General features: G+C 46.4%; 2 protein-coding genes across 7 annotated transcripts in view; one reads left to right on the plus strand and one right to left on the minus strand.

Moving 5' to 3' along the window:
• LOC119432887 (uridine 5'-monophosphate synthase-like) overlaps positions 1–23871 on the minus strand; it is a 113729-nt gene that overhangs the window by 25943 nt on the left and 63915 nt on the right. For 2 of the 4 annotated variants that reach the window (XM_049659110.1, XM_049659111.1), the window contains exon 4: positions 3763–3866. In XM_049659110.1, coding sequence (XP_049515067.1) covers positions 3763–3866 — 104 coding nt within the window. Of the gene's footprint in view, positions 1–3762; positions 3867–10433; positions 10596–12149; positions 12249–12360; positions 12769–23871 lie in introns of those variants that run through there. The other 2 variants (XM_037700037.2, XM_049659112.1) reach the window with 2 other exon arrangements.
• The window catches only part of LOC119432888 (uncharacterized), an 86408-nt gene continuing 75380 nt past the window's right edge, over positions 12844–23871 (plus strand). Inside the window, exons 1-5 of one of the 3 annotated variants that reach the window (XM_037700038.2) lie at positions 12844–13310; positions 13854–14142; positions 17606–17965; positions 19462–19674; positions 23440–23822. In XM_037700038.2, coding sequence (XP_037555966.1) covers positions 13123–13310; positions 13854–14142; positions 17606–17965; positions 19462–19674; positions 23440–23643 — 1254 coding nt within the window. In that variant the 5' untranslated portion in view covers positions 12844–13122 and the 3' untranslated portion in view covers positions 23644–23822. Of the gene's footprint in view, positions 13311–13853; positions 14143–17605; positions 17966–19461; positions 19675–23439; positions 23823–23871 lie in introns of those variants that run through there. The other 2 variants (XM_049659113.1, XM_049659114.1) reach the window with 2 other exon arrangements.

The following is a 23871-nucleotide window of genomic DNA, read 5'->3' on the forward strand; positions in this document are numbered from 1 at the left end:
ATGCGATGTTGGGCTAGTTGGTTCATGCTTGAAATGTGGTCCTGGCGCAAGGACAACTAAGCGAAAAGAAGAAGGGACAGAGAGAGCGCTCTTTCTGTTCCTTCTTCTTTCCGCTTAGTTATCTTTGTGCCAGAATCCACATTTCAAACATATTGGTATGCATGCACATCCTCACATGCAGCCTCATTATCACCCTATGGCCATAAAGGGGCCACCATCACATAGGGCTTTACCGAGTGAGTCTGGTTACTCCACCACCAACACAATGCAGTTCACCTCAATCAGGGAGCAGCCTTTGTCTTCTATCGCCAGTGCCGCTGGTATGGCCCCTGCAGGTCATTCTCGGATGCAGCGTGATGATGATAGTTGTGGAGCGTCCGGAGTCTTCTATGACAATGTCAAAGCTCTGAGGCCTCCTGCGTGGGCGCTGCCACCACTGTCATCAGTCACCAAGCAAGTTCCGGATCTAACCCAGTGTGCCATAACAGCTCTTCAACAGTTGTGTTTTGCCTGCTGGTTACCTCATCCTCCTTATGTCCAGTGGTTCGCTGTCGGTGCAGAAGAGACTGTTCGCGGCTTTTGTTGAGAAGGAACTCGTCACTTACACGGAACATAGAGCCCATACTGGGATGCAAAGATGCGCCTCTTCCCTGGTGATCGGTGTTGATAATCATCCACCCTTGAAATGGCACAAAGAGCCGATTACATTTCTTCTCAGGGCAGGCCTGTCCCTACTTTAAACCAGAGGGCCACTGAGAAGTAGGAAATGATTCAATCTGTGCCGACCAAGCACTTCCAGGTAGCGATCGAGCACACTTGTTGCCTTTCGCTTGGTCCCGCCGATGCTTGTTGACTCATGGACCCAAGTTGGCAAGGTGCACCCGGCTGGCTTCTCGGTGCCACCTTGCTCCCTGGGCAGGCAAAAGACGGTGCTGGCTCTGCCACTTACTTCCGAATGATCAGACACACTGAAAATATAGGGGTTCTATCTGCGTGTGCGAGTTATCCATTTTCTGGATCACACCAAGCCAACGGGACTGGCAGTTGCTCACTAGCGCTTTTTGTAGCAGCCATAACAGTCAGCGCAAGCCCAAGTATTGCAACAAGTCGCAACCACACCAGGTTCAGGCCAAAGGGAACAGGCACGAGCCTTTCCAAATGAAGGTGTTTACTATCACCTCTGTCGACCAAGGCAGGCATCAAGAAAGTGGCCCTAGTGTTCAGCACAGCTGGGACGAAATCGCTTATGGGAATGCGCACTTTGGGAGACTGAAAAGAGTGCAGCTCACCTCGCACGGTTTTACGCTATCGGCCCTGTGGCGGTAAGTCGCTCAAAATGACCAGATGCTGCAAGAGGAACGGCACGCAGCGGTCTCTGCAGCTGAGGCGAGTTACGAACTATCACAAGCTCTTCAGCCAAAAGTCAGAGCAGCACTGGAAAAGCAGCATGTCTCCCTGTGCTGCGGAGAGGATTGTCTCCAGTTCAAAGAAACAGGAAGGAAAGGGGCCCCACAGGCGTGGTGTTGCGAGGCACAAAAGGCATTAGTAGCAGCCAAACCACCTTCTCCGTGCGCCCTTCTATGCAGCGCACGCTTAACAAGATGACCAAATCCAGCCACTCTTGAGGTAATGGGATGCGCGTTCGTCCCTACAAGTTAGAAAATGCCCAAGCCCACCATGGTGGTAGCACTCCAAAGAAAATAGTACGAACCTAGTATTTCAGACACAACTTACTTTCATTGCACATTCTAGTGGTTAATACAATGACATTTCAACTCTGAAGATTTAAGTTCCAACCTTATATGACGATCTGTGTTATGCCTGACCTCACTGCCCCACTGAAATTGCCCCATCGCCAAACAGCTTCAACGACTTGGTTTTCTTAGCACTCTGAAATTCACGGGACAACCCTGTGGTGATAGAATTGCTTATCCCCACAGAGCCCAAGTACTATTTTTATACTTAATTAGGCTGATCCAAACTCTGATGATCTAACTGCAAGAAATTTAGTGCAAAGCCCATAGTAGCGTTCCTTTATATGCTGGAGCAACTTTTCAGTTGTGGGTGGTTAAGGAAGCCAATTATTAATTACAGTAGAATCTTATTAAATGAAACATCAAGGGACCAAAGCAATATGTTCAGTTTAACAGAAGTTCCGTTTACTGAGAAACGTGCTGAGGTGTAGCAGCAGAAACGTGCAGAAGTCAATGTAGCAGCTAGTTTTTCACATGGTTTGGGGAGCGGTCAACAACTAATGGATTGACTAGGCATCATCAGTTGCGTTTTTGAGGAGGTGCTGGCGACATATCAAAACAAAGACATAGCTTTTACTGTTCCAGTCGGCGGCCGAGAACATGCTTTCATGGAGGGGGAATCAAAATTATTGAACAGCGTGATGTTAAGGCATGCAAAATTTTGGTTGTCCTTATTTTGGTTGTCTATGGGGGCGAGTGGCGGCGCTGTGAAGCTGTCCAGGGGCTGTATTCTGTAACGCTTCGGTTTTCGAAGAATTCAGTTTGCGTGCAGCGACTGGTCGCCGCCTGGGTAACGCCATCGCCTCAGAGCGTGAACGCATTTTTTGATGACGTCACGCACATGTCAATCACGCGGAAACCGAATTTGTCGTCAGCTAAGCCGCGCGCGCTGCTTCGGTCTGAACCGAAGCGCGGTGTGCCGTGTGCAGAGCCTCTGCGTGCCGTGTGCACGGGCGAGATCGCGGCACTCAGAGCAAAATGACGGCGTGTGCGGTGCCTGTGGCGCCTGTTATCGTGCTTTTAGCGAGCCTCCGTGATAGACAGCGACGACCTCGATGTCGACAAGATGCCTTTCAGATGACAGACGAGGGATTCAGGCGACAATTCAGATTCTCAAAAGAGACAGCGCTCCGACTGTGCGAGGAACTTGAGTGTGTATTTTGGCCGCAACGCGAAGTTAGCGTACGACGTCCCACCTAGCAGCATAAATGGGTCAACCGAAGTTAACAAAATTCGTTAAATCACTCACCGCCAGTACAACTCACACACGTTTCATAATGAAAAATATAAACCTCATCAATACCATGAACAAATTCTTTTTATTTACCAAGAAGCACTCAGTAAATTACTATATTTTTACTCGGTTTGTGACGTTCACCGCCACAAAAGAAAACCTTCGCGCTGATTAGCCTCTGTCCTTCCACTTGTTTTCATTACGTCAACGGACGCCCCAATGTGACGCCACCGCCAAACCGAATCCTTCGAAAACCGAAGCGTTACAGAATACGGCCCCCGGTCTGTACATGCTGTGCATTTAAAATCTATCAAAGTTTTGCCTGCTTGAGACTTTGTGCACCGCTCTGAATAGAAGACAGGTGTCATGAACAAAATACTTTTGATACTGCCCTCCTCTGGAAAAATCCTTGAGAGCTTGCTTTTGTGGTACCATTCACTGAGAGTTGCAAAAATTTTGGTTCCGGTTTTTTATGTTACCCACGTACAAAACCAAGCAATACATGTAGGCTGTTGTTCTGTTTAAGCGGCAATTTCGTTTAAGCAATTTCGTTTACAGAGATTCTACTTTAATTAATTCCTATACATACTAATAACTTTTTCTCAGGAAACATTTCATTGTTCCTTCACATTATTGTACTCTCCATAATCACAAAATAAATTTGAATGAGTTGTTCTGCTTTTTTTTTTTTTTCATATGGAACGTGTTCGGGCTTTCTGGGATTAAAAAAAGAAAGAAAAAGAACACCGAACCCAGAAAAGGCAGGAACCTTACCTGTGTAGTTGAATGTTCCACTTGAGCAGGTTCTCTCTTCCACCTTGTTCACGGTCCAAAAACACCACAGCATCTGTCACCACCAGGCCAGCTGCGGAAAGCGCCTGCGGACATCATGCCATGGTCTACGTTAATCAGCTGCGAGTACTTCGGTAAACTATAGTTCCCCGTTGAAACAAGAGGGCTGTGTGGCACAGCAAGCGTGCACCCAGAGTAGGTCAATCAAAGCTTGTATAGCTTTTACGAAGATCCACTACTTAGGAAAAGCAAAATAAAGAACGCATCCAGCACAAGCTCATTTTAAAGTGTCCTTAAGCTATGCAATACAAATAGGGGAAAAAAAGATCTGGCAGAACCCATCTAAGATGATTGTCCAAGTTATCCAAGAGCAGTCTTGCAACACTCACACACACACTTTATTCAATAACAACACTGTTTACTCTATCTATTGTGCCTGAGACAGTTACCACAGGATGGCATGTGCTGAAGTATGGTAAATACAATTCTGCGCCCCCTTGTCAACTGTTAGCATGACACCGAGTGTAGTAACTCGCTTACCATGCTACAGGCCCGAGTTCGATTCTTTTGTAATTTAATTATGGGCTTTTGCCTCCCAGAGCAATGCACAGGCCAAGAGAATGCCAAGGGGGGGGTGCTCAGGATTGACTCTGATCGGCCGTGGTTCTTTAACAGGCACCTAAACTTAACTCATGAGAATTTTTTGCATTCTGTCCTTATTAAAATGTGGCTGCTGCAGCCAGGAGTTGAACCTGCAAACTCCCGCTCAACAGCAGAATGTCATAGCCACTGAGTAACCACAGCGGGTACACTGTTGTTTTTAAGTAGTCATTTAAATATTGCATGCCCGACAGCTAAGGACACTAAACTTGTATCAGACATATGTACAGTTAGCCATAAAAGCTTACGAGACATGGGTTCCACGACAACAGTGAATTGCTGCTCTGTCAATTTAACGGATCACTGTGTAGGTGGCAAAAACAACACAAACTGAGAACGTTAAGTCGAGGCTACGTGCCCTGGCTGCACAGGCACTCAACCTTTTCGCAAATCCTGCGTCCCGTAAACTGTTGTTGTTGACTGTGCTTGCAGCACCTGTTGAGGCAGTTACCTCACTGCAGGACAGAATGCTAAATGCATCTGTAGAAGAGGTTCCCTGGGCTGCCACCACAATCAATGTTATGTGGCGTCCTTCAGATTGTTCCTGTGAGCAAGCATTTTGAATTAGCAATTCAAGCTGGTCATGCATACTAAATACATCCATACAAGCAATGACATTGTCTATTTACTTCCCGAGTTGTCCTGGCTGGTCCCCGTCACGGAAACAAATTCTGCCCTCGAGGAACCACGCAACGTGTATGCCATGAGTGCTCTTCTGTCAGGCTGAAGCAACGTCCACTGTGCGTATGTCAGCTTCTGCTGTTCGAATAATAAACAGCGCTGCACTCACTGTACCTACTGTATAGACTCATCTAAGGGCCGCACCCCAACTTGGCAGCCCAAAATTTCCATCGGAGAAGCAATCGTGTTCGGTGCCCCAATGCTGCGCACGCACATCAGCGAATTTTCGCGCACTGCCTACTGTCGGCATGCGAAAGTAGGCAGTGCGCAAAAATTCGCTGATGTGCGTGCGCAGCATCGGGGCACCGAACATGATTGCTTCTCCGATGGAAATTTTTTTCACCCGAATTTTGGGCTGCCAAGTTGGGGTGCGGCCCTTAGATGAGTCTATACAGTAGGTACAGTGAGTGCAGCGCTGTTTATCATTCGAACAGCAGAAGCTGACATCCGGGAATCTGGGGTGTGCAGCAGTCGCCAGCAGCGCTGGCACCGTTTTGACCAAAGGGTTCAGTCCCGTGTAAGGACCGCACCTCATAGAAATTGTGAAAAAAAGAAGTGTGGCCCTTAGACGAGTCTATACGGTAGCTGCTAGCATTTAAAGTGGAACCTGAACATGACAAACATGGATATAACTAATTATCGGATACAAAAAAGTAAACCTAAATTGTTTGTTGCCAATATAAGCATGTACCGAATATCAGATATAATTAAATTACTTTCATGTCAGGTCAGATTTCATTACAACGAGGTTTGACTCTTTTTTGAAGTCTGAAAGGTAAACCCAGTCATTTGCAATGTTTGGCCTGTGCACAGTGCTTCAGATGACTTGCGAAAAATTTATGAGAGAAAAATCTAAATGAATAACATCTGGCAAATGTGCCAAAGCATTATCCATTCACGAGAACACAACACAGGAAACGTGACACCTGCACACGCTCTTTGCAGCAGTGAAATGTTGCATCAGACGTACCGCTTTACAACGAAAACAACTCACTCAAACAGGGAGGACGATGCAAACATGCACCGCAGGACATGCGCTGACTGCCAACGGCGTCCTATTGAAAGAATGTCAGCTTTTTGTAATCTCTGTGCAGCTCATGCGTGTGTGTGCACAAGTATAGGGCAATATCAGTTGCACTCATTCTAAACATGCCATTTCTTCAAAAGATTGTAACTGGTATTGTCTTGAGTACACAAGATTGAGCTGTACAGAGACTGCAAAAGCCTGGCTTTGTTTTAGTTAAAACGCAGTTGGCAATCTGCGCTTGTCCTGCTGTGGATGCTTGCGTTATCTTTGTTTTGTTGGGGTGTTCCAGTTTACTTTTAAGATAGCACAACTAGCCCTCCTTTTAAGATAGCACAACTAGCCCTCAACAAGACGATGCCACGTGAACCAAACACTTCAGGAATCTAGTTACACCTAATTGTGCACAATAAGCAGGCATTTATATACAATATACAAAAAATACCATGAAATACCCGACGTCATGCCGATGTAACAGTGATTTGGCAAGACATTTCCAAAAGGAAAGTTTGGCCTTCGCTTTCTTCATTACACTCTCTTCCTATACAGTCAAACCTCACTCTAATGAAGTCATCTCTTCCACAAGAATAGTTTTGTTATATCTGATACTTGTTATAAGCTTGCATTTGTTGCTTGCTGATATCAGTGAGACATATTTTTGATTTACTTTGTTATATCCAATAATTATTATATTGAGGTTCGACTGTACATAGTAGGCAATACTACGAAGACTAGAAATACCTCTCGCTGACGACATTTGCAACCAAAAAATGATGTGTCACATATGAAAGAGACGCAGGTATGCATATATGAATTCAATCATACAATTCAATGTAACACTTAAGTTACACTGAATTGTATGACTGTTGCAAAATACGACAATGATTGCATTGACGGTGCCGAAGATCTGCATGTATTTACCACCAAACAAGCTGAATGATACGTTTCAGCCACCAGCGGCCATAGCATGCCGTCTGTGCTCACAACCAAAATAATGGGTTGTTAGAATAAAATAGAGAAGATGAGCTACAGTTAAACCTCGATATAATCAACTTCAATATAACAAAATTCTCAATATAGCGAAGTATTTAACTTTTCATAACCTCCTGTCCATGGAACACCATGTATTTAAAATCTCAATATAATGAAGTGTGTTTATACGCGATTTCAATATAATGAAATTTCACTGCCACTGCAAACGAATACCAAGAGAATAAATGGACACATCCGCGGATGGTCAGATGATTGAATTACATGTGGCTGCTTGCGGACGCACCTCTCAAATTGCGCGTCGCGCGACCGCCAAAGTTCCGTATAAAGTCCAATGCAATAAAATCCTATTGCGCCTCACGCACTGTGTGCTTTAGGTGCGAGTGAAAGCATGCAAGGGTGAGATAAGCTTCTCGAGTGCCGCCTTCCCGTGCGAGCAAAGGGAAAGAGGGGAAGAGGAGCGAGCTTGTGGTGACGCGATCAGGCGCGCGCACCTCGATTTCTGGCGTGCGTCTCAGCCGTAGCTGCAGATGGCTGTAAGCGCGGCTGAGCGCATATGCAGCCGTGCACCCCTTGCTTTAGAGGTAATCTACTGCGTGTGCAATGAGTGGGCGTGCCGAGACGGTGTGGCATCATGTAGGCTGTCTTCCTGCACGTTTAGTATTGGAGGTTGCGTTATCTCGAGTTTCGGAGATGAACTGAAGCAAGAGGCGCATTTCATGATAGCGTTGCCCAATGCTATCAGCCATGGGGTCGGACTGGACGCGAAAGCGTGGCTGGCTTCACTTAATTCGTATCGCTGCTGTGAAGATATCATCGACGTGGCATGAAACCGTATCCTTCGTCACCGACTCCCAAACTTAACAAAATGAATTGTTTTCTCATTTATATTTGATTACTTACGATGGCCCGATAATTCGGAAAATTTTGCAGCCCCTTTCCGCGTAAGAAAAATACCTTGGTGACTGTACTTAATTGCATAAAAGGTCGAATTTCAATACAACGAAATTTAGATGTAACAAAGCAAATTGCAGATTTTACCGATTTTGGTATATTGATGTTTAACTGTAATTACATGATTTCCACTTTATTGTGTTTTCCACAGAATCATACACTTCAAAATGACTCAATCTGGTAATTGGACAAGTAATTATGCAAATTAGAGCAACTTTTTTAACCAAAAGAAATAAGTAATTGATTCCAATGGAAGACTTGAAGTGCGCCATCTGAGCAGCCCATAACCGTTTCCAGAATTGCAAGAAGTTTATGCTGCAAATGTATACAGCGTAATGAATTACGCCAAATTTCACACATATAAAGGCGAAATCAAACAGACGAAGCGCGCAACTGTCACGCCCATAAGTGATGTAACTGCATGCGCCTCACCACCGGGCAAGCATGAAGTGACTCAGATCATGGCTTGATAAGGACGCTCACTTGATGCTCCCCCGTAGATGAGGCCCAAACAGGTTCATTGGTGTCTACAAAGGGCGTGACAGTGGTGGCAAATATCTTTGGGTGTTCAGTTTTGTTAATCTCTGTGAAATCGGCCGGTTTTCATTACGCTGCAAGCATTGGCATCGTAAACTTTTTGAAATAGACCTTTTTCAGGCAATTCCACCATGCCCTGTGGGCAAGCATGCACTATGGGGAAAGGTTGTACGTCAAGTGAGCAGGCTAGTCTGGGCGCCAGCCACCCGTTTGCCGTGTTAGTGCCATGGGAGTACAAAAAGAAAAGGGAGAACAAGGTGCCGCTTCTTTCTTGATGCTCCTCACGACATAAGTACACATGCCCACAAGCATGTACATTTGTATCTCTATGCAAGAAATGGGAAAGAAATAACACAGTCTATGGGGTTATCACTAACCTGCCACTCTTTGACAAAGAGCTTAACTCCACCGTAAACATATCGGCTCCATCATTTAAAACTTTGTTCACAGAATGCCACGTTGTCGTACGGTGCGTAATCAAAGAGACCATGGCCTCCTAAACTAAAAGTGTGTGCCTCCTCTGCTGCCACAGCGGTCTGATAAGAGAAACACATATACATTGTGTGGTTTTAGAAAGGGCTTGGGTGCTTGCCGGTTGGTTGCTCATTTATTCTTACTTCTAAAAAAAAACGAATAAGAAAAATGAAGGAGGAGGAAGAAAAAAAAGGAAATTTCGCCTATACTCCCTGTCTCTTTCATGACAAAACATTGTTCTAAGATCGAACTGATCGCCTGGGTGCTCCCAACATTGCCGTTCGTGCACCACGATCCACCGAAACTATAGCTAGCAGCTTGCACTATCGTTTTCATTTGAGCACACTGGTCACAAGCGAAGTGGGGTGCTACTTCGTGGTGACAATCTCTTTGAATGTCAATCTAATCAGCTGCACTACATAAAAAAGTTAGTAGGGCGTTTTCCTTGCCATCGCAGCTAAGCAGTATGCTTCGTCAGACCACTTGCACAACATTGGGGAGCATATTCAATAATGTTATATTTCTTTCAGACGTGGCGCTAGACATTTATGAAAAGGTGCGCTTTACATTATCCCACAACAAACACCGGAACGGAATGAATTGTTTTCATTAAGCTTTAAAGAAATTGTGGCAAGAAACTGTGATCTCTAGTCCCTCCACGTCGCAGAGAATACTCAACTAATGTTCACTTGTAAAAAACGGAATATTAAACAAGGCGGACCATAAACCAAGTCTACCTGACAGTTGCCTCTGCAGCTGTGGAACATACTGCTGGGTTAGTATTCAATCTGCGGATTGTTTATTATGCCTAATTTTCAATTTTGCCCATCACCCATTTTTATTCAGAGTAGAAGGGTGTGTGAGCACTAAATAGGTGAAGAGGGCTCCCAGCTCAGCTAGAAAAAAAAAATAAAAATAGCAGTGGCACGCGGGATCGCTAGACAGTCGGCATCAAGAGACAAGAGGCCGTCATGGCTAAATAATACACAAGACGTTCTTCTTTGAATTAGACAGTAACGTGCGCCACATTGCCAAATTTGCTTCAGTTATTACTGCTGACAGGTGCTCGTACGTAATCGGAGTATGGTATAGTAATAAATGAAACAAAATATAGTAATCAAACCTTTTTTGACAAATGATTAAGTTTCTAATAAACACCTTAATGGTTTACATTTATTTAGCGTTTATCTTTACTTTCCCTTTAGTTTTAGACTGCTCGAGCTTGCCTAAACATCTAACATCAACAAAAGTGGGTTTCTGGAAACTCTCAGCAGCACAATGTTTGTCAGTATGCACAACACATTCCCATGTATTTGAAGACGCGCTAACATACCTGAGCAATCTCGATGATGCTGGATCCACTGCTGACGATGTCCTCGATAATGATGCACTTCTGGCCAGGGTGGAAGGTTCCCTCAATGGGACGTTTTGTGCCGTACGCCTTGATTTCCTTGCGGACCATCACCATTGGTTGCTCTGTTGCCATCGCCACGCACTGCGTAAGGAAGTGGTCGCCAAATGCAAAATGACTTGTAAACATCATCAATAATGGCCTAGATTTGGGATCCATGATATGTGCAAAATACATGCAAAAATTATTTGCACTCATCTGCACTGAACAGCTCATGGTTTGTAAATTAGATGTTTACTCAGGTATCTCAGTGAAGTAATTTTTTGTTGTTCTTGTAATAAAAGTTCGTAACGATTTTAGTTGACGGTGTCTTTTTCAAGGGCTTTATTGCAACAGCAAGTGCAGGTGTGTCTCACGTCTGTAATTCTCTCCGAGATCATTTGCACTGGCCAGAAAGACGAACTTGATTACCGCAGGCTTGGTTTTCTCCAAGCATTGTTTTTTTCCCCCCAAATAATGTTTGCGCCTTCTTTGGAATGCTGCAGCTGCATTATGACATTCCAGCTTAGTTGGTGCATAACATTGTTAGATAGTTACGTCACAATCAGTACAGGAACCTGGAATCAAGAATTAGACGTCTTGCTTAAAGTAAGCTATGGTCAAACACTACTCATCCACCGTATGGTGAGTATACAGTCATACAGTTTGCCCTGAAATTTATTTTATGAGCTATGTTCAAACACTACTCGTCCAACGTATGGTGACTACAGTCGTGCGGTTTGTCCCGAAATTTATATGCAATCCTCACAATACTTTATATAAACGGCACGAACAGCCAGAGACGCAGTGCCGCGCGCGCTACATGTTGAACAGCTCAGAACCTTATAATAAAAGTTGCAGTGGCTTAGCTCGGCTATGCCAGGATATACGTAGCGTTAGCAAAGGTTCAGCTGATTCTTCTTAGCTTTCCTGGTTGTCTCCTACGCTCAACCGCTAATTGCCAGGCAACTACTTCGGGATCCGATGAGTCAAGCTTCTCCGTTCTTCTGCGCTGTTGAGCAGCATTTGCGCTCTCCTTCTCCATGGCTATACCACACTGCCAAACGCCAGTCAGTAGCGCAGCGGCTCCAGCGCAGTGTCAGACGGCGACTGCACAGCGAGCGCGCGCCGGCGCCAGTGCGTCTACCACGGCTACGACGTCACTCCTCTGGAATGCCCAGACCGGCGGCGGTGAGTCGCGCGCGGCGGCGGCGGAGTGCGCGAGAGGTGCCGGCTCCGGTGGCTCCGGTGCGCAAGCCGTGTGACATCACTGATCCTTGCGCATGCGCAGCACGGCTCTTGATGTGCCGCGCGAAACGGGCTTGGCTAGGCCAGTGTAGCTAACGCTACAAAATGATCCTCGACTGGAATGAAATCATCGGAAATGAAGCATCTTCACGCCCATGGCACAAGGGCGCCAGAAGGTTGAACTGGCACCTTCGACTATGCTAAACCTTCATGTTATGGAGAAGCTTTCCAAAAACGTTAGAGAAATTAATTCGTCCACGTCGAAAATTTGCCATGCTAAGACCTCCAATAGCTATCTGATTCTGGAAAAGCAAGAATAAAGTCTATCAATGCATTAGGGAAGTCTAACAAACGCCAAATTTCTCAAACTAAAAGCGCCACAGAAGTCTAGTACCGCCTGCGTGAACTCACCGTGGCAATGGGAAGCGCCGTGTACGGAACCCCGCACAGGAGGTCGCCCTCGATGTTGTCTTCTTTGATCTTCGCGACGACAGCATTGGCGATTTCATGCTGAAACGTGAAACGGAGGTTTTTCTTTTTCAAGTCGGCTGTACAGCAAGAATCCAACCATGCGTAATATCCATGCTAGCTGCACGGGGTCGACGAGTTGAAATATACCTACAAGTAGTTTCGGGTAGCTCACGGATACTCGGAGGTCCACGTAGAACGGAGACGTTATGCCACTCTTGAGCGTGAACGTGCCGAACTTGACGGCTCCGACGTCAACCAACTCGCACGCCAGACTTTCTCCCATGACCGCAGGCAGAGAACACGTGAACGGGCTCTTCGATGTTGCTCGGCACGAACAGAGCGTCACAACTAGACAGCAAGTTTTACGTACACAGGCAACGGCTCGGTCAGTAGCGCGATGGGGCCCAGCGATGGGCTCAAGCTAAGAGTCGAACGACTGCCTCAGATAGCCCGCCGAGTTTGCAAAGCCGACCCAGGCAGCCGGCGATCGCGCGCGTCACGTGCGAAAAATATGGACGTGCAAACAGACGTGGACGTCGACGCTTGTCGACCGGATTGTTGGCATGACAACCGCGTCTATCTCGCGATGATGATACCCACAAGCCGCCTTGTTCCGCGAGCTCCTTTTGGCTTGCGGTACTGAGCCATCGTTGTTGACGTTGTGATGATCGCCGATCGGGCCACTTTTCAACAGAGACGAGGTGTAGAGCCGACGGCGGTAGTTTTAAGATCTTTAGGCGTGGCCGAGGAGGTTAAGGCTAGTTAAGTGTCGCGCAGTATCACTTAATTCTGATAGTAGTTGCCCGGTTTTGACAGATCGGCGGGTCATCACCCTTCAGTCGGCACACATTCCGAGGGGCCAACAACCTCCTCCTCGTATGCGGTAGCGACCGTTCGGCACTTTTGAAGTGACATGCCGAATCTGGCCTCTATTGCGCTGCGGCGTTGGGCGCCACGCTGGGGCTTGTCGGCGAGCAAGAGGTTGACTGCCCACCGACTGCGCGACCAGCTGCTGCCGTCTCTGACTGCAGGCAGCACTGCGGGCCCATCCCCCGCAGTTGTGTCAGCTGCTCTCCACATGTCATCTACTGCACGTGTCAGGTATGCACTGCGTTTAATATTCCCTTATAAAAAAAGAACTCCATTCCCGACGCATCTGCGCATACGGTCAAGTGCTCGTAACTTTCTCTAGCCGGAAGCGACGTTCGACGGTTTCGCGACCTGCGCCCAATGAATTATGCATCCAGGCGTTCGACTGCGGTCGATTCATCTTTGTGATCACCGTTTTCCTCCTCCCCGACAGGCGTGTACATGCAAAAAGCAAACGACAGAATGTTCTTTCTACCGAGTCATCTGTAGTTCGTGTGCACAGAGATGCGCCGGTACACTCTCTCCCCTAGATCAAAGTTCTTTCCGTGAATCGGCTGGGGCCCACGCATAGTCTCCCCGCACCAGCCTTGCGGGCCGAAGTCGTGCAAACGAACGAAACACTCGCAAAGCCACGTCTGCGAGGAAATCTTCCTTGTTCCCGAAGGCGCCCCCTGCACACTTAAAAAAAAAAAAAAAAAAAGAACAAGGAACCGAGAACGACTGCCTTACGACTAGTTTTTCTCACCCCACCGTACGTGTTGCTGGCAAACGCAGGGCGGAGAGCATGGCAAGCGAACGGCGACGGCTGCCGCGGGTCGTCTCGGCGAACGACCTGCCCGTTCGTGAGGCGCAGGACGACCTCATGAGCATCGTGCTGGGCATGGACTTCGGCGAGCCGGCCCTTGCCGAGGCGATGAAGGCCCTCGGCGATGCGCTCGAGTACAACCTCCCGGGGGGCAAGCGCAGCCGACTGCTGGCCGTCGTCCAGACCTACGAGCTCCTGGCCGAAGAAGCGGCCCCGCACTTGCACCTGGCCTGCCTGGTTGGCTGGTGCGTTGAACTGGTAAGGCCACCTTCTGTAGCAAGGGCTTCCTGGGATTCAATACCTGCGTGCTTATGCTGTGTGCCACGCATCGTTGCAATTCTGCGACAGCACGCGAGTTTCAGATGGCCAACTGGTGAGCACGTCGTGATGAAATGCAGCGGTGAAGAAATAAGTTCAAGTGTGTTCAGGGGGCAGAGTGCATGACAGTGCAACTGTCCCTTGTTGAATGCATTGCTGCTGCATTTCCCCTCCAGAGCAATTACGTGAAAAACGCACGCGGGCTCCAACTCGCAGCTGGCGTGAGGTTTACCGCAAACTGCTGTCTTCATTTGGCTGCAAACTGATAATAGTCAATGACAGCAGACGAGGCTGCGCCATTACGTGCTTCGCGCTTGTGCACGCTGTAGCTTCCCCTTGCTCATTTGCCCGCCGACATTTGTCATACTGATTGGTCTTTGGTAGCATGACAGTGTTAAAGAATTGCAAGTGTGTGCAGTAGGTTGGAATGAAATGACATGACAAACCAAATGGCCAACTCTTCTGTATGTGTATGCATTCTCCTGTGTCATCAGTGGCGATGACTTATGGTTTAATGTGAAGTATCGTGTCTTCACACCCTTGGCAGGAGGTTGTAAACTGATGTCACCTCTCATACTCTAGTAATTGCATGTCAGATGTTTATGCATGTTTCAGTGTATGTTTAGATTTCACTCATGTTAGATAATGCAGTGAACAATAGCACAGACTCATCAAAACTAGGGGCAATCAGTCACATTGTCTGGGCTATTTTTAGACCATTGGTATAGTGACTAACTAGTACAGTTCAGGTTGGCATTACATTGTGTAACCATATGTAACTCAGCTGCCTATGTGCTGTTTCGTTTGTCTATTTCGCCATGCCTCAGAAGTATATTATTTGTAGCCAACTGCACAGTCCACACGCCTTCTTGTGCACTGGAAACAAAAGACAGTGTACTAACTAGAGAAATGAGGAAATGACCATGGCACGTGTTCTTGTTTGCCACTTTCTCATTCGTCCTGTTCTGCATGTTCGCCTGCTGAGGGCACTAGCCAACTAACCAACAAGTTTTGGCTTCTTTTCGTCTCGTATTCAAATATGACGCACCAAACTATATATACATTTTCTTTTCACATTATCGCTCGCTATTGCATTATGTTCAAGTATACTTTTCTCGCTTTCTAATATTGGTTGGTTCTCAACTTTTGCACACAGTCTGTACACAGTCTGTTGAAGTTAAAAAGGTCACATCATAATGAGTTTGCACCCACGTTCGTCAAAGCTTGCAGAGTTTCATTCATCCATTCCTTTTCACAATGTCCCAGGCATACATTATAATTTATTTTTTTGAAAATGACAATATTTCTTAATGTGCACCTGCAAGGTAATCCAAACATTCAGCACTACCAATTTTTTCAACATTACACCACTTAAAAATCAAAATTATGCCCGCCTAATCTCACTTTACTGTAAAGTAAATTTAATTTTTCAGGTGACCTATGCAAAAAGTTGTGTGAAAGTGTATTCACAAGGGGAAGTTGCATTTGTTTTTGTATGCCGCCTGAAATGAATCAATGAATAAAATGGTGCCTGATTTGGAAGGAGCAAATAAAACTTGAGGCAAAAAATAATTGTGTCAAGTTTTATTATTCTGGCTCTGTGTTTGGGGAAAAAAACTAAAGATCCATCTCTGGCATAACTTGCATCACATATGCCTGCTTCTGTGCCGAACGGAATGCATTGACCTTGGCATAAGGAAGTAACGACAAGGCTAAACTTGCAGGGAGGAAGGCGAGGAAGAAGAGCAGTGGGACACCGATTTTCCTCTTTCCGGGGGCAGCATTTCGCTTTTGTGGCTTTGTCTTTCTGAGAAGCCATGAGACTACACATTTATTTATTTTATTTATTTATTTATACACCAAAAATGCATATCACAGTTCTGGAAACTGCTCTGTTACGACTTCTAAAGTATATAATTTTACAGCTTAGGCAAACTGCTAAAGTGTTTACCAGGGTTTTGCAAAAGTCCTACTGAAATATTATTGGTATATTTTAGAGCAATCGTAGAATGCATAAATTTTGTCTATTTTGACGTCTTATAGACGTCCCGAGCTTAAGCTTTCTCTTAAGACGATTTGGCTTTTATTTTATTCCCCAATTCTGTGCAGTGCTACGAAGGCTAGGGCTTGTGTTGGCCAATCAGTAACGAGAACCGGCTGCACGTGCCAGAGAAAAGAGGAGGGGTTCGCTCATTGTGTGCAGCTCGTCCTTCCATGTCCGTGATCAGAGGTGGACAATGGGGGAGTCATCTTTAGGATTGGTATTTCCGGTTGGCTGATACGGCTTGTAGCTTTCGCTGCACTCCACGAAATTGGTGAGACGGAGTTCTCCCTGGGTGCTTCTTCTGCTTTGGTCAGTTACTGTCACTGACCACCACCAGCCTAACGCGTTTCGATTTATTGCATTGTGCACAACGCTCAAAAGAAGGAGCACACAGCATGTGAAATGCAAATAAAAAATACATGGGAATTGATATGCAGTAGCATATAGACTCTCGAAAATTCATACTCCAATGAATTAGAATGTGGTTTTTGAAACAGATATTGAAATATTGACCGAACTGCATTATTTTCAAGGCATTTTGAAGTCTCTTAGTTTAAACGAGCATTACAATCAATTCAAGCTTGGCTTCCCGTGAGCTGAAAAATGTGGTGTAATACAGCTGAAAAAACATCTGTCGGGCATGTAATATACACTCAGACATCAGCTTAATGTTCTTCATGTGAACAAAGATTTCAGTTGAGTGTCGAGTCATTCAATATTCTCCGTGAGCCTCATACAAAATAGTTTATGTTAAACTTGACATGAAGCATCCCCCACTTCTACAAATATTTTTTCTTGAACGGCGGCTGCTATGTGTAGTCACCTGGCTGGCCTAATTTATGAAGTTGCCCAGCAGTAATATTGCTGAGTGAAACCAGCTCTTCTGCTGTTGCACTTTTCAAGGCCTCAAAATACACAGTAAGTTTGCAAATAAGGTCTCGTTGAAAGTATTGTGCACGATTATGTAGGTCACTCTAATGTACCCAAAATTGTGTCAAATTGTAATGAAGCAAATAAATGCTTTAGGTTTCCTTTGCATGTTCTGCACATGTTTTGGTTCTTGATAAGGTGCTGTATACATGTTTCACTTGAAGTCTACTACAGTCATACACCACCTGATTTAATATGCACGCCACTGTGCATCTCGTTACAAACAATTGCACCACTTGTTCTGGCTGTACATTTCTTTGAATGCAGTCATGCACGCGTATCTATATGTCAGTAAAGAAATGACTTGAGCATTGGCGGTGTAAAATCTAAAATAAAGGAAAGAAGCTTTCGAGTTTTTATAAGGCATTGATGAAGTGTCAAGGCAATACGGGTGCGGTGTTGATTTTTGTTCACATGTGTGTCATGCAGCTCCAGTGCTACTTCCTGATGTTGGATGACATCATGGATGGATCGACGATACGTCGCAGCCACCCCTGCTGGTACACGCGCCCCGATGTTGGCCTGCGGGCCATCAACGATGCCCTCTTTCTCGACAAAGCCCTTGGCTGGGTGCTACGTCAGCGTGTCCGTTCACTGCCCTGCTACCTTCCGTTGCTAGAGCTCTTCCACGAGGGTGACCTCCGCACTGTGCTCGGCCAGGAAATGGACATGGTGTCTGCTGCTGCGGACGGCAAGTGCAAGCCCACGATTGACCTCTACTGGGCCACGGTCACATTCAAGACGGCCTTCTACTCCTTCGCTCTGCCCATCCGTGCTGGAATGCTTCTGGTGAGATGCCTGTCATCGGAGTGATGTTTATGTGCATGCGGCTGGTTTCGGCCGTGTTTCAACTCCGATCGCAACAACCTAAAGCGTGCTCTAGATCAGAGCCAGATAAGGCTTGCACAAGCTGGATGTACAGCTGCTCCCTAGAGCTGTCGAAGGCTGGAAGCATAAGTGCATCGGCGCTTTTACTATTCTAAACAAACATGGCGAACCAACAAGGCACGCACCAGTCGCTGCAGACATTGTGGCAACAATTTAAATTGTATCAGCCACGTGACCGTTACTCTGCCATATATCAGTCATGCTCCCACATCAGATTTGAACGGGCCCCCGAGTGCTCCGAGTTGGATCAAGGTGCTCTGATGGAACCAGCTAAATGTAAAGCATGCCACCAGAGTGCTTAAAAGCGACCAGCCAAATGTACCATTAGTTCTGTCAATGTCTCCCTCGCAGCCCCTCTGTTGGAACACTTCACTGTTTTACTCATGCGATCTCTTTGAAAATATGGAGAGGCAAGGCAGGTTGAATTAGCTAGCAATGCAGCAGATTGGTATCTCTAGTCATCTTTGCCACTGTGCTTCGAGGCATGCAAAATGTAATGCCAGCATGACTCCGCCTGTTGTGTAGTCTAATTTTGTCAAAGATTGCAGCTCAAAACGGTGCGCTCTGAAGAACAGGAGTGTCAGCATAGCTGCCCTTTCTTTCTGTCTGTGCCAAACCTCTTTGTTTGCAAACATGCAGCTTGTCTATTCGTTTCGTGTGTACCCTTCCTCTTCCCATCCCGATGAAGCAGGCAAGCGTTTCACCCCTTCCAAAGACAGTTGCCAGCCTTACTCTGGCTATTCTGTTTTTTTACTTCAAATATTCTGTGAACCTCAATGTAAAGAACACGTGTGTAACAAATGATCCAGTAGAACAAAGTAATTTTAAAATTTGGTTGACAGTGACTTATTTAAATGCATATTCTACCGCTATAATGAAACCTATGTGCAAGATCTAATACAGTATCGATTACAGCAAAGTGAAATATTTGTTCTAGTAGCGAAAGCATCACTCAGCATGAACTTGAAATGGTGCACTAGAGGTGCATGTGAGCTTTGGCCAGTGACTGGGTTTGGCTGGCCTGCAGTCGGCAAACCAACATGTGCTGATCCTGTGTGATCACATTGATTGTGTGTTTGCGTATAGATGACAGTGCAAAACGTATTTTTGTTTGCAAAACGCAACTTGTCGGCACAGCAGGCCACTGACGGGCAGTCAAAATCGGCAAATGCTTTGCTGGCCTGTAAAAGGCATCATGCTTGCATTTCTCTCTCATATACCCCATAACATATTTTCATCAATATCAGCGTGTAAGCTTATAAATAATATACAATAGAATGAAGGTATTTTCACGCCGGGCGTGACATTGTTGTAACGAGGTTAGATTAGTAGTATGTAGCAATATTTTTGCCAGGAACATGGGTTGTGTTCTCTCATAAACACCGGGCACCTTGCAGGCAGGCGTCGAGGACAGCTCGTTACATCAGCAGGCACAGGAAGCAGCGCTGGCCCTCGGTCGCATCTTCCAGGTGCGCGATGACTACATAGACTGCTTCGGCTCGGTCGAGCACATTGGCAAAGTGGGCACCGACATTGTGGACCGCAAGTACTCCTGGCTTCTGGTCACTGCTCTTCAAGTGGCGTCGCCCCAGCAGGCCGAAACCATACAGGTGTGCAAGTAGGGTTGCTACATTTATTCCTCCAAAATACAGTGACTGGAGGTGTTAATGACACCAAGATCTCATGAGAAGGTAGCACACATCAAACTAAAGCAATAGAACGAATTTAGTAATGTTTTGTGTAACTGGAAGACACATCAGAAATGGAAAGTAACATTGTATGTAAAAGACATATTGAAACGCATACATTGTTTATCATTGTTTATCCTCTATTTGGATAAATAATGATAAAATGCCAACAACTTAGTTATCGCTAAGTGCAAGACATGCCTGCATGCATCACAGCTTTCCCGAGTTTTATCGTGGATTCTTTCTGTTGTCTATGTTGACGACAAACCGTGTGTAATGAGATTGTATGCGTGACGTGAATAGTGTTGTACTTTCTGAAAAGCACGTGAGCACCAGCGGTTACGCTGGAATCTTCGATGAGTCATGTACAGTCAACGCTCGTTTACAACGGACTGTAATAATCCACTAAGAAAGGTCCGTTATATCCGAAGTCCGTTCTAACCAAAATTATGGCGGGAATATGTTGTGATGTGGTGGAACATTGCATATACAGTTGTATAAACTGAAGGCGACCGCAACAACTATGAAAACGTCGAAATTAAATTAAATAACAGATAAATTGGTTTGTGCAGTAGTCGTGCAACCTCCCGGCACGGTGCCTTGCTGACCGATGTTTTCCGGACGCTGGTTGCCGAAATATGGCAGTTTCCCCACACTAAAGCACACCCACACAACGGCAAGATTAACGGTCGCCACAGCGGCGGCGAGCCACGGCTGCCGGCCGCCACGGTGACACAAGCTTCATCAAAAGTTTGTTTTTCACACAAAACTGTGGTCAGTAGAATGAACCGATGTCTTCATTTCACCTTTCGCGGCAAAAGGCGACCACTATCAAACCTGCAGCACGAACGAGAGCTGCGATACGAGGCAAGTTCGACTTGGAGCCCACGTCCGGCTGCCACCGCACTGCATGCTGGACGGCTCAATCACATCACACGCTTCGCAGCGTGAACGCCGCGAATAGTTGTCTGTCGTCTTTTTGTGCAGATTAATGCGATGAGAAATAAAACCTTCTCAAAATGATGCATATTGCAATCACGGGCAGCTCTTTTTTAAGCTCCGTATGTTACGGCTTTGTTTAGCGGATTAGGCATAGCGGTACTTTGGCGACATCCGTCTGCTTGCGTGGTCGACCCGAAAGACTCTTCGTTAGCTGGCGGGGCATTTTGCGGAGCACACCGTTGCACAGGACAGGCCATTGTGGACAGCTTGCCACTAGAGTCTTCATCGTGAAAGAAATATTGCATTTTCACACATTCCGCAAGTGGCTGGAAATAGTTGCAGTAAAGTACATTTTATTTACACGATGTAGACAAAATTTGCCGAACAACTTGTCTTTTGTAGTCAATAGTCTGTTATAGCCATGTCCATTAAAACCACAATTTCTTGAATGGGTAATATAGGCAGACCAAACTAAGCGACAAGAATGGCCTGTTATATCTGAGAGTATGTTGTATGCGGATACATTGTAACGGGTGTGGTCTGTACAAATAGTTGAATGTGTTTGTCACTATGGTTCTGCCCGAGTGTCGCTAGTTTTGTGGGCACAGGCTTGCCCAATAAAAAATGTCCGACGATTACAATACTCCCTAATGCGAAATTTGAGTGCAGCTGTATACATGTTTTCATATCGTAATATATTGAGGCAAAGGATTTGAGACCGAAATCACCGCATTGACTGGCAGTGGGCCAGTACCTTCAGCGCCTTCACAGAGGGGCAGTATGGGAACCCTGGCATGATGAGCGGCATCAGAGCCAGCTGTGGAAGAAGGTGACAAACGCGTGAGCAGTGGCACGAGCGCAAGGGGCGGTATGGGAACGCTGGCATGTAGAGCGGCATCGGAGCCAGCTAGGGAAGAAGATGACAACGAAGGCGCGATCAGTGGCACAAGAGGCAGTATGGGAACGCTGGCGTGATGAGCGGCATCGGAGCCAGCTAGGGAAGAAGATGACAACGAAGGCGCGATCAGTGGCACGAGAGGCAGTATGGGAACGCTGGCGTGATGAGCGGCATCGGAGCCAGCTAGGGAAGAAGATGACAACGAAGGCGCGATCAGTGGCACGAGAGGCAGTATGGGAACGCTGGCGTGATGAGTGGCCTCGGAGCCAGCTAGGGAAGAAGATGACAACGAAGGCGCGATCAGTGGCACGAGAGGCAGTATGGGAACGCTGGCGTGATGAGCGGCATCGGAGCCAGCTAGGGAAGAAGATGACAACGAAGGCGCGATCAGTGGCACGAGAGGCAGTATGGGAACGCTGGCGTGATGAGCGGCATCGGAGCCAGCTAGGGAAGAAGATGACAACGAAGGCGCGATCAGTGGCACGAGCACGAGAGGCAGTATGGGAACGCTGGCGTGATGAGCGGCATTGGAGGCAGCTGTGGAAGAAGGCGATGACGAATGCGCGAGGGGCAGCATGGGAACGCTGGCATGATGGGCGGCATCACAGCCAGTTGCAGAAGAAGACGATGATGAACGCGCGAGCAGTGGTACGAGCGCGAGGGGCAGTATGGGAACGCTGGCATGATGAGCGGCGTTGGAGCCAGCTGTGGGAGAAGACGTCGATGAACTTGCGAGCAGTGGCACGAGCATGTTTGTGCAGTTATGCCGAGGGACGCTCTTGAGCCAGCTGTTAAAGAAGAATATGAAGAACGCGCGAGCAGTAGCATGAGCGCATTCGCGCAGTTACACCGATGCTCAATGCAGGAACGGGCGCCTAAGAGCTGTGCTCTAAAAGTTAGTTTTGTAACTCGCTGTTGTACCACGGTGTGATTCTTCACCATACCTGCCAGGTTCGGAGAAACTAAATCCGGGAGATCTTCCTACCGGCGGGGGGGGGGGGGGGGTCAATCAGTTACACAACCCCCCCCCTCCTCCCCCAACGTCAATTTCCAAGTACTGCCAGGAGAACTTCACTACAATTTTATTTAGCAATATACAAATGACCACATGAACATCAAGGTCTCACTTTTGCAAGCGTTTCGTTGCTGCTAATATTGCCTTCAAAAATTCTTACAAATTTCATTACATTCTCGGGTCTTATGTCCCACAACCACCATCTGATTATGAGGCACGCCGTAGTGGGGGACTCCGGATACACTTCTGATTACACCTTTGCCGCAGGCTTGAATAATACAATATGTAAAGTGTTTTAGTAAAACAAGTTGGCATGTAGACGGCTGGATGTTTGCTCACCACGTCAGTATGTCACCTGTAGCGGATTTACGTACTTCTTTCGTGGTTTTTCACTGTTTTATCAGGCATACTTTCAAGTGGCTTGGATAGGTGCATTTTAAGTATGCTAGACATGAAATACAGTCAAACCTCGATATAACCAACTTCGATTTAACGAAATTTGTGTTGTAACGAACTATTTTTATTTCCCCATCTTAGTTCTATTGGATTTGCTGCTATTTTTTAAAATTTTTTTGTGATTAGATATATGACACACAAGAGACTGCAGACAAAGAGACACGAACCAGTGCAAAACGCTAAGTGTAAGTGCTATTGCCAGCAAGCCAACCTGTCAGATGAGCACACGTATGACACATGAGGCTTCAGACAAAAGTGTTCACAAACCACTGAAAACCATGAGAACTAGGCTTCACCAATAAGAAAAACGAAAGCAGTGGTTGTAGCAAATCGTTGTTTGCACAAAAGTAATAGTACCAATGCTATGTTGTTGCAGGCACACGTGGGACGTGGTACACCTGGTGGTGCTGACGAGGCAGCGGTGAAGGCAGTCTACAGGGAGCTGAATCTCCCAGGCCACTACGCAGCCTACCGCGAAAAGGCCCTCCGCGACCTCGATGCCCAAATCAACCAGCTGCCCCCCAAGCTGGCCGAAGTGTTGCGTCTCCAGAGGGATGCATTATTGAAACTAGACTCGTAGCTACCTGCCCCATCCCCTTCTTATCTCTAATGGACGTTGTATACCAGTTTTCAATATGAGTGTAAATTAAAACCGCATCTTTTTGATTACTCATCTATTTGCAACCAGCGTCGCACACACTTGTCACACATCATTTATCAGTTTTAGTTGCTTCCATAATAAAACATCTCTATACTATGCATGCAGACAACTGTTTTTCTTGCCACGAAGGCAAAGCTACAGCGCTCA

This window comes from Dermacentor silvarum, chromosome 11 (genome assembly GCF_013339745.2).
Source record: "Dermacentor silvarum isolate Dsil-2018 chromosome 11, BIME_Dsil_1.4, whole genome shotgun sequence".
Classification (NCBI taxonomy): domain Eukaryota; kingdom Metazoa; phylum Arthropoda; class Arachnida; order Ixodida; family Ixodidae; genus Dermacentor; species Dermacentor silvarum.